This window comes from Lepidochelys kempii, chromosome 2 (assembly GCF_965140265.1).
Source record: "Lepidochelys kempii isolate rLepKem1 chromosome 2, rLepKem1.hap2, whole genome shotgun sequence".
Classification (NCBI taxonomy): Eukaryota; Metazoa; Chordata; order Testudines; family Cheloniidae; genus Lepidochelys; species Lepidochelys kempii.
The window spans coordinates 207,011,746-207,023,123 of record NC_133257.1 but is presented as its reverse complement, the minus strand read 5'-3'; the positions used below and the strand labels follow the sequence as shown (position 1 = coordinate 207,023,123).

The window sequence follows — 11,378 nt, the reverse complement described above, 5'->3', positions numbered from 1 at the left end:
AAATATGCCACCTTACACATTTTACAATAAAAACTACACCGTGCTTATGAAAGACTGACTGTAGAAGATCAAAAAGTGAGTGACCTAGCACAACTTTGCAGCTATTTGTATGTTTTTTTTTTAAATGCAAGTTTGCAAAAAAAACAACTCCATAGCAGGCATTTACCAACATAGATTTTTATTTGATTTCAAAATAATGGGATTAATTTTATTTATATTTATAATAATCCAGTAATTATCTAAAGCAAATGTACATTTGTCAGAATTTTTAGTAGGTGCCATTTTTGACTTTTGAAAATATATGACAGGGTGCAAGAAGGAAATATAAAATTGGGTTAGCCAAATATAGTACTGGAGCTTTATAAGAGAGACATATATACTATGTTATTTTAACTAAGTCTACCAGTTAAACATGCTGTAACAGCTTTCCACTAATTTACACACCCCCATAAACATAAATCTGTAACACTAATCCCAAGAGAAATCCATCACTGATTATCAGGCCCAAGCTAATAGTTAAAAATAAATAGCAAGAAAATGAAAAAAAAGTTGTTTCTTCATTGTAAGGACCTTCCCTTTTTCCATGAAGGCTTTATCTTTATTAAAAGTTAATGAAAGCTGGTTTGTCACCCTATGTTATTACTATTGAAGATTCAACTCAGTTTGCACAATTTAGAGCCATAATGTCAGTTGTTTTATATGCAAATCATTGGGTACTTAGTTTAAAAAAATACTTAACTGGATTTTGTGAATATGCTATTATGGTTCTTAAACAGTTGGTGTATTTTTTTTTTATTTGACCAAATAAAGAACCGTTCTCCCGGCCTGTTTTTTTTTTTTTAAGAATTGATGCACAATCCTAGAGTTTGCTGAGACCTAGATGACCAAAAGCAGACAGGTCAGTGTGGGTTCATGACTTGTGACCTTTGATTAAACCCATATACTTCTCAAATGAGCTATAAGGAGGTTCCAAAAAATTGTTTGGTTTCTAATAGTGTCCATTGCCAAAACAACAGCTCACAAGTTCTCCTCCTCACGTAAAAACTGGAACACAGCTGAGAAGTCTTTCAGGGCATAGCCCTTTGCACACATGATCCTGTATATCTGATGTGCTAGAGATCCCAGAGGAACAGGTGTTTTAGTGTTGGTAGCAGTAATCTGTGCCAAGCCAAGATCCTGAAAGCAGAAAAAACATTGGGAGAAACAACAAGGAATTAAGTAGCCATATGAGTATTACCAGCTATTTGGCTTCCTTGTAAAGAGAAGCCACTGCCAACAAACGAAATACTGCAGCCTTAAAATTCCAGCCCTGGAAGAAGGCAAGTATTGCCTTCATTTTTTTATTTTGCTACGGGAGCTGCACCACAAAGTCCAAAACAGCCTTGGATTAATTTCAAAGAAAAACTGATTTTTTTTTTCCAGTTTTTCCTCAAATGAAATGAATTCAGGAAAAATAAAATCCATTTGAAGCACCTGAAATGGGGGGGAAAAAAAAACCAACAACCCAAAACAACCTTTTTCATTTTTGGGGGTCTCGTTCACCTTTAAAAATATATTGTTACATTTCTAAACGAAATACCATTTAGAGAAAAACGTCAAAACATTTTGACATTTTCCCATTGTTTTTCTGGCTGAAACTATCAGCTAAATTTGACACAAATTCAGTGAATAGTTTGAGCACTGCAGAAAGTGCATTTTCCGGTGAATTTATGCTGAAGAACCAAATGGACCCATCAGTTTTTGGCACCACATTGGAGCTCAGCTTTCTCTCTCAATCACTGTTTTAGAAGTAAAGAGGCAGTGTGCTGAGTGGCAGGAGCAGAGGACTGTCAGGATTCCTGAGTTCTGTAATTGACACTGCCACTGACCATGTGACACTTGCATAAAACCAGCTTCTCAGAGCTTTAGGTTAACCATCTTCAAGTGGGCATAATAGTATTTACTCTCCTCAAACCCTCCTAGGCTAGCCTGGTCTCTTGAGCTGCATGAGGAGTTTATACCAGGAGAAAGGCACATTCTGTTTCCATCCTAGCTCTCACCTGGGGACCACTTAAGATTTCCCTTGTCAGCTGGGAAAGCCCTGTCCATGGAGACCGTAGTAGGGTTCTGACAGAGCAGGTTCCTCGGCTGTCCTGACCATGCCCATTTCTCAGCTAGTATTGCTCCACTTTCCTTGGCATATTAGCCTAAGGGTATGTGTAAGCTGCAGCGGGGAGCGAGCAGACAGACTCACGCTAACAGGGCTCACACTACCATACTAAAAATAGCAGTTTGGATGTTGTGGCTCAGGCTGGGGCTTGTGAGTTTGTCTGCTCAAGCTGGTAGTCTCTCTCTCAGCTTCAGTGTAGATCATACCCATAGGCTACATCTACTTGGGGATAAAAGCCCTGTGTGGCAAGAGCCATGACTGCAGTGGTGAGCTGACTTAGGCTTATCGGGCTTGGGCTGCGGGGCTAAAAATTGCTGTGTAGATATATGGGCTGGAGCCCAAGCCCTTGTACCCTCCACCCTCACAGGACTCCAGAAAAGCTGTTACTGTGCTGTCTGGTCAACAGTGTGTTGACATCATTGGCTGGTAGCGAGCAGAAGACCGCCCTAGCCCCTGAAAACCAGTATGCTGCTTTCTTGTAGAGATACCTTTTTCTATGAATGGACACGAAATATAAATGGGCTCCCCAACTCCTGAGAATGTGTTTATGATCACAATTTTCCAGTGGTACACTCTAAATTCGGAGGGACCATTCACTAGCATAGGCAGAATTTCCATAGATCTCGGTATGACCATTCAACATGGATAATGAGTCCCTACTCCAAGACTGCTGAAACACAGAGCTGCTACTTGTTGGGGGTGTACCTGACCTTTTGCTTGACATCATAAGCACATGACCCCTAAATGGACAAGGACTTCTCTGACTCCAGTGTAAGAAACAAGAGAAACAACTTTGCTCTTCTCTCCCAAGATGGATGTGATTCCCTCACGTTCTGTGTCAGGCTGATCTCTGAAGTAGCATCGATGCTGTTACAGAACAATATACTGCTAAGCATGATCATAAACTTCAGATTGTGATGTTTCCAGCATCTTTTCTGTAGCTGCTTGAAGCTCCTGGAACAGGACAACTTTGACTAATCAACATTCGATAAGATGTACTTTGTATCCTCTTAAAGCAACTGCCAGCAATACTTGCACTTTTGTAAAGGGGATGAAGACCGAAGGAAAGGAGCTATATTTACCTAAAACAACCCAATCCTGGAAACCGTGCGCCAACAGACATCCTGCAACGTTATCCAAAACATATAATCTCGGGGCGCAGTCACTTGTCTTCAGAATTTATATTCTGAATTTCTTCCGATGACAAAATTGTTCTGACTGGGATCCGGCTCTTCCTGACCTTTTGGGAAAGGCAGAATCAGAATATACTTTCCGGCCCCTCTCCCCCTCTTGGGAACTGACACAATGGCTTCCAGATGTCTCACTATCAGAGACTAAAGCAGTTTTTGCTGGACTTGGAGAAATATCCATCTTTTATGGGGAAGCAGTGGCCAACATTTTTAAAAGAATGTTTGTTGTTATTAAGGAAATACTTCATCTATTTTTAGTTATTTTCTAGTCTGACCTGAATCGGATTCTGCCATTCAAAGGAAAACCCAAAGACTGTCCTAACCTAGTATCAGAAACTCTTTAGTAAAAAAAAATGGAAAGCCCTACTTCTGCCCCTACTCCGTCTGATGAATCACCCTGACAAGGGTCAAGATTAATACGATCTAAATCTAGCTCCTCCAGGAATCCTAAAAGGAAGGCTGTTATCAACACCTTTAATGTTAATGGGAGGAGAGGACTTCTGATCTGTAATGTCTTCTCTGTATAACCCTCTGACCCTTAAAAGGAAAAGCAATAAATCTGATCTTTGAAGTGAAATCTCCAGACCAGGGCTCATATTAGAGAGCTTGTCTAGACACTAGGTTACACTCCAGACTTCGAGACAGAAGAGAGGTGATTTCCAGAGAGGTGTCTTATAGAAAATTTGCTGCCAAAAAACCTTGGAGCCTATAACTTTGTCTGTAGGATCCATCAGTGGTGGAATACTTTAATAAATCTTTCAACTATCACCACATTTGACATCTGAGAAGATGAAGTTTTATGACCATCTTAGGACAACAGCTATCTTGTGGTCATTTGACTCTTCAGATAATTTTTCTGTGTAGACAGTCATCTTCTCCACTTCAAGAGATGCTCTTCCTCCCCTTCTCTACAAACTCTTATTATTCATTATTGTTTTATGTGCTGTGCAGTTCACAGGAAAAATAAAAGAGTAGGTCCCTGGCCTGAAGAATTTACAATCTAATTTGAATAATGGCATGAGTGGGTGGAACAAACAAAAGGATAAATTCTCATCTAACAAATCTCTTTAAATAGACTAGGGACTGGACTGTTTAGTACCTGGAAGAGGTCACCACATCACCAATTTTCACCTTTTGGGATGTTCAGTAACGGATAGCTCTAGTGCCTTAGCTAAATGCTTACTCAAGTAATTCTTCTTCGATGCAGAGGGAACAATGTGTCCCCTGAGGATTGTTCAAGAAGTGCTAGAAAAATCTACTGCCTCTCCATCCCTCCTGTGTTGCAGATTCAAGATTAGATGAAGACAGTCCGACACTTCAGCTTTGCTCTTTGGGGGAAAGGAGGAGGAGGAGACTCAGCTGAGGGCAGCTAGCAATCTGACTATGATTTACATTATGAACACTCTTGTGCTTTAGGAAACCTTAGCTATCCCTGACACTTGGATAGGCCAGAGGTTGGCAGCCTTATCAGTGATAGAAATTAAATTCTGATTTTGAAGAATGAAGTGCTAAATTAGTTAGCTCACATCAATTTTAATGACAGCTCACACACCTTTGCACTGGTGTCTCCTTTTTTCCTGTACCCTTTTCTTCTACCTTTTTTTTTTCCTCTTCTATCGACTGCTTTCATCTTTCTACTCCTTCCTGTTCGCTAGTAACTTTCCTTACACCCCTCCCCAATCTGCTACTGCTCCACAAATATGCTCTATTTTATTCACATTAGAAAAATGCCTATCATAGTACCAGGCACCAGACCCAAAAATTTATCGGTGGCATTGAAATTGTCCATACAGGACTCACCTTTCCACTCACTGCCCTGGTATCATTTATATTTTTCTTCTACTGTTTTTCACTATATGTGCAAGAAGATCAACAAAGTAAAACTGAGGTGGCCGATGGACGGCTGGCGCTCCTTCCAGGCCCCTGCCACCATGACAGGGAACAACACTGACCCCCTGCCTCGAGAATGAGGCCCCAGGTGCCCCCATCCAGTACACACACACATACACACACCCTTCCCATAACCCCAAATACCTCCTCAAACACCACACTCAGTATACAAACCCCTCCAGCACCCCACCAAATACCCCCTCCTAGTACATACACACCTTAGCACCCCTAAAATACCCCCTCCTAGTACATACACACCTTAGCACCCCTAAAATACCCCCTCCTAGTACATACACACCTTAGCACCCCTAAAATACCCCCTCCCAATACACACAGACCCCTCCAGGACCTGAAAATAACCCCTTCCAGTACACACCCCTCCAATACCCCCAAATACCACTCCCAGTACACACACACCCTTCCCATACTCCCAAATTCCTCCTCCAGCACCCTCCAAATATCTTCTTCCAGTACACACACCCCTCCAGCACCCCCAAATATTCCTTCCAGCACCCCCAAATACCCTCTCTCAGTACACACATTCCTCCATCACCCCCCAAATTCCCCCTCCCAGTACGTACACACACACACACACACACCCCTTCCGGCACCCCCCCCAACTGAACCCCCCTTCAGCTCCTCCCCTGCATCCTCTTTTGGGGAACCTGAAAGATAGTAACCCTAGGCCCATCAGTTTCACTTTCTAGTTCTGCTCCTGGGTCTCTTCATTCACCTGACCGTGTGGGATATTGGGGGTGGCACAAATAAAGGACGAGAGAAGGGAGGCAGGAGTTTTGTTTCTTCTGTATCCACTCACTTTCAGGCTCTCAGACAAGTGGGTGCTCACTTCAACATATAAACTGCCCTAATCCTGCAAGCTACTCCTGCATCTGTCCAGAGCCCCCCTGGAAACAATTTTGTGATGGGGAGACAAGTGAAAAATACTAACAGGCTAATATACTATGAAATATTTTGAGGTGGTTAAAACCAGAGAGACCAGCAAAAAATCCAACTTCCTTCTGCACACTGCAAATCCCACACATACTCCTAGACAGGCCCCAATCCCGCAAACCGACCTGGAAGGCTTCCCACCCTGTAGAGGTTTCATGCAGGCAGCAGGGCTGGCCCACACGAATCAGTTTGCAGCTTAAGTATGAAAGAGGGAGAACGTGTGTGTCTAAGTCACATACACACATGTGCGCCAGGGTAGGGTTTTGGGTTGATGGTTTGTTTTTGCAGCTTTTGGTTTAAACTCTGAAGTATTAGAGTCAATGAAAGAAAAGGCTCGGAAACTAGGAAGAACCCACACGAAACTTCTTTTCTGCAGCTTTTACTCCGCTTGAAAGTGAAGAGGCTGTGAACAGGCCTGTGGCATGCAAGCTCCAAATATTTATTTAAAAAAAAAAAAGAAGAAAATTAAGCTCCAAGCCAAAGTGTTCTGTGCAGCAGCAGCACAGCACACAGAGTAAACTCCTGCGCCCTGGGGAGCTTATTTTATAAAGACAGATAAAGATCCCAGGGAGCATGTGGGGTTTTGGAAGATGATAGAATGAAAGGAGGGATGGAGCCTGGAGCACTGATGGGAAAGTAGCTTCAGGCCTAAAGGGTAGGCACAAACAGGAAGGAGGGAGAAGGGAACAAGAGGGGATGGAAGAGAGAAAGTTGAAAAATAATAAGAGAAAAGAACACAGGAGGAGAAGGGAGCAGCATTGTGCAAAGACTTTAAGAGCAAGAATAACAGATGTGAGAAGACAATGACAGGATGGGATGTCGATCAAGTGAGGAAATTATTTAGCTGCTGCATTGTGGATGTACTGGAAAGGAGCAATATGGGACCTCAAGAGAGACCGAAGAGGAGAAAGTTGCAATAATAAGGAAGATACTGAAAGTTTCCATCAAATATATTACAAAAGAGATGATTACGGTCTCTCTGTGCGCCATGCAAGCGTCACTTCTCCACCTCCAATAGAGAGAAGGCAAGGAAATACGGCCGGTTTGTATCTGTATTTGACCTGTTAGATGGATGGATGGATGACTATCTATCTGGCTGGGGCAGTGCTACATTTGTTCCCTGAGATTCCCCCTCCCTGTAGAATATATTTATTGGAGAGGGGGATAGTACTGCTTCTCTCCCGTTCCCTCCCCTTTCCTTGGGCGGCAGGGAACAGGGGGTATCCAGGTAATCGAGACGGTCATAAGGGGCCAGCTGATGGCTCTTGCCTGCCAAGGGAAGGAGATAGCATCTGCTTACCCTTGTTGCTGTTGGGTGGCCATTTTGGGCCCGCTTTGCTCTTGCAGCTATTCCATCACCATCTTGCTCACCCTTACCTAGTGAGCTGGATCTTTTATGATGCTAGGGGCTAGGCCAGTTGCCAATTGGATGGGAATTTTCCCATGTGGCAAAAATGGTAAATTGCCATGTGGGTTTTCTCACCTGCCACCCAGCATCTCAGAGGTCTGGTTTCGGGGAGGAGTGTTTAAAAGTTTAAATTACACTCACACCTTTGGCGGGTTCTAGTGCAGTTGCTGGATTTAAAAGGTCTGATGTAAGGACCCTGTAACGCAATGGGCTGCCTGGTCATGGGCCCAGAGCATGACACTGCATGTCGCAAGCAGCATATGGCTCCCCTCATCTCATCTCTCCTACTTCCTGCATGGAGACTCTGGCTTCCAGCCTGGATCCCTGGGCAGGCCTTAGAGCATAGAGGGGTACTTCATACCCACCTTCAGGACATAAGTACACAGCTGAAATCCACCCTGGAACAGCCCAGCTGAGTAGTTAGGGTTCCTCATTGGTTAAGGGTTCTTAATTAAATGCAGAGGTCACAATTTTAAATCTTATTGTCTCCATGTCCACATCAATAGGTATAATACTTACACCTACCCCACAGGGGTGTTGGGAGGGTTAAGTCAATCAATGTTTGTGAAGCTGTCAAATGGAAGACACTGTGGTCCAAATCCTAGGATATTGTAAATCAGATAATTCTACTGAAGTCAATAGAAATACGCTGATTTATATCATCTGAGGATCTAATACTACACAAGTGCTAGAAATTATTCTATATGGCCACTAGTTGACCAGGAGCATGTGCTGCTGGAAGAAGTCCAACTTCAAAGAAGGAGGATATGGCTTTGTTGACGGTCTTTGGAACATAGAGTCATAACACTAACCTTCACTGATCCAACACTAAGAGAAACCCCCTTATAAATCTACAACCACACCTATCAAGGACTCAGCTGATAATTCAGAGCTACAATAACTTGTGGTCCTCTCCAGGAGTGCACATAATTCCAAACACCATTAACAATTTTAACTGAGGGAAGAACATCACATTCCATCCAGTGGCTGCTGGAATTGTGGTACACTGTTAGAAGTCTGGTATAAGCGATCGATGATATTCAGGGAGACCACACGCACAACATAGAAACATTTCTCATGTATTCTGACAATCAAGAACAATAAAATAGTTCTTTCCATACTTATGATTTATATTTATATACCTTAGCCATGAGCGTTGTTCCAAAGCCACCTTGGTAATTATTAGCAGAGGGTACTCCTTCCATTACTCCTGGAACAGGGTTGTAAGTGTCGCTTGACCAACAACGGCCCGAACTCATATTTAGGATTTTAGCCAGCAGTTTCGGGTCAAGCCCAAACCTGTCAAAGGTCAAGGAAGAGAAGTGTTAATGTCAAAATGCACAAGATATGGGTGACTTGTTTTATATGCTAGGACCACACTATCATTTCTCTCCCTTTATTGTAAGTCAAGAAAAATGATAGAGTATTGATATGGGGGAAGGGGATCCCCTATCCTAAATTAAAGGGTATCAATCTATCATTTAAGCAATACGTTTTCAAAGCTTCTGCCTTCTGCTCTATGAAGAGACCTTTCCCCTAACAATTTTGAAAATGCAAGCGAAATAAAGGCCCTCTGAGAATAGCAGTTCTCTTGCATGCCTATTACCAAAAGAAGTTTTCAGTTCTTCCACATACTACTATATACCTGTGCTTCATACCTTTACAGCCAAATGTTAATCTTAGAAACTGGATGAACGATTTCAAAACTAAGTATTGGCAAATAAAAGGTGCATTATGGAAATATGTGTTGGTGAATTTATGGGTGTATATTTATTTTTTAATGAAAGCAATGTAATATTAACAATAAGGAGACTGAAAGATGTTATCCCTATTAAAAACATTTACTGTTGTTCACATTTGCAAACTAGTTTTTATTATTATTAAATCTTCATTATACACTCTTGCTTAGGAAGCAAGTCTGCATGAAACTGTGACATATGCTCTCTATCTATTCACAGACATGCATTATAGTTCTGGGTCAACTGCTGATAAGGTTACTGATCCTGATAAAACAAAGCTTGTCCGAGCAGAAACATCATTTGTTCTAGCACTGAGCTGATGGCATAAACTGCTGTTCATTGTGGACTTTAAAAGAAATGTAGTCAAGATATTACTTTAACACACTGAGTTTTTAACCCTGTTATTATTTTGCGTTTTTGCTGAATATCAAGTTGCAAATGTAATTTTACACCAATTGCATTTATATCAATTGGTAGCAATATTTTTTAAAGGTTCTATTTATATTTGTTGCACTCTCCATGAAAAGAGATCAGACACAATTATCTCCTATATCTCCTAATGCAAAGCAGAACAAGAATTTTTGAAAGAGACTTCACAACCTACTATAGCCGTATACTTCCTGCAGGAAAACTGACAAGACTAAACATAAAATATGTTTCGTACCACAATTCCAAGTCAGTTTTACCCAGGGCCGGATTATGACATTCTGAGGCCCTAAGCTATGTCAAGTGTAAGCAGCTCCATAAAAAAAATGAATTTATTATTTTCACAGAAAGGACATTGAATATATAAACCCAAAAGTTCTCATAGAAAAACAAGAGAGGATATATAATTTTTTAAAAGCCATAAATAAGGAAAAGTATCCTCCTTTTCATATGAATAAATAAAAAAATCATTTGATTAATTTTGTTAGGGAAATACAAAGTTTATCCAGACTATATATAAAATATATTTACAAATGTTTATTCCGATTTAATTTTCGCTACAAAAAAATGAGTTGTTGGGATTTTTCTTTGCCATACTATAAAAATGTAGTGAAGGTTCCCGAAACTGACGGAGGGAAGCCAACACAAATTTATCCTCCTCAAGATCCACTCGACCAAAGTCCATAGGATGATCACCTGCAAACTCAATCACGTGAAAAATGGACAGCGTTTCAAGCAGCATGCACACTAAAATACACAATTGTACATATCTACAGATCAAAAGAAGAACGAACACACTAACACTTAAGAAAACGAAGAAAACCAGGATCGAAGGCGCTACACGACTGAGCGTGCTGGACTGTAAACAAAAGATGGTGGCCTTCCAGCTATTACCAGCCAAGGGGGATGCTATACATGACATCTCTCCTAGAACGAGTCCCATAGGGGTATGAGCTTGGCAGGATTGCTTCACGACACTGCCGTCTCCAACCTCACGTTTTCCCCGAAGTGAGTTTATTTATTGAAATAAATTATGAAGGCGGGTCAGAATTTTACCAGTAGCAGCTGGCCAACAAAACGCTGCCTTAGGAGACTGATAGCAGACTTACTTGTAAAAATATTAATTTTACAAATGCAATTATCAGTTTTTTCTCAGCCCTAGTCTCCCGCCTATCAATAATGAACAATCATTGAAGGGTAAGGGTATTTGTGTGTATATTTTTGTCATATTTGAACAAAAATGTCTATATTTAGAGAGAACATTCTTTTCCCCATATTTCCTTTACTTATCACCAATTTTGATCAAATTTGAAATGGAGTCAGTTTTTTCTTTTTTAGAGTCCCCTCATATTGCGAGGCCCCAAACTGTAACTTAGTTAGTTTATGCTTTAATCCTGCACTGGTTTTACCTTCTCACAAAGAGAAGGTTCCTCCTCTTTGCACCAATTCTTTAATTGTGGCAACAACAGATCAGCAAGGTATCCAAACTAATCATAGGAATCTCTGTTTGTAGCATGTAATATTTAATTTATGGGAGATTAAGGGTAATTTATTAGTGGATTTTGTAAATATACAAATTTAAAATGTAACATTTATGTATTTAAGTTTAAAATATAAAATGACAC

General features: G+C 41.0%; 1 protein-coding gene across 2 annotated transcripts in view; it reads right to left on the bottom strand.

The window, feature by feature from the left end:
- Positions 1–211: 211 nt before the first annotated feature.
- The window catches only part of HIBADH (3-hydroxyisobutyrate dehydrogenase), a 131,412-nt gene continuing 120,245 nt past the window's right edge, over positions 212–11,378 (bottom strand). Inside the window, exons 6-7 of one of the 2 annotated variants that reach the window (XM_073333626.1) lie at positions 8,731–8,887; positions 212–1,176 (exon numbers count right to left, since the gene is read on the bottom strand). In XM_073333626.1, coding sequence (XP_073189727.1) covers positions 1,018–1,176; positions 8,731–8,887 — 316 coding nt within the window. In that variant the 3' untranslated portion in view covers positions 212–1,017. The remainder of the gene's footprint in view (positions 1,177–8,730; positions 8,888–11,378) is intronic. The other variant, XM_073333627.1, reaches the window with a different exon arrangement.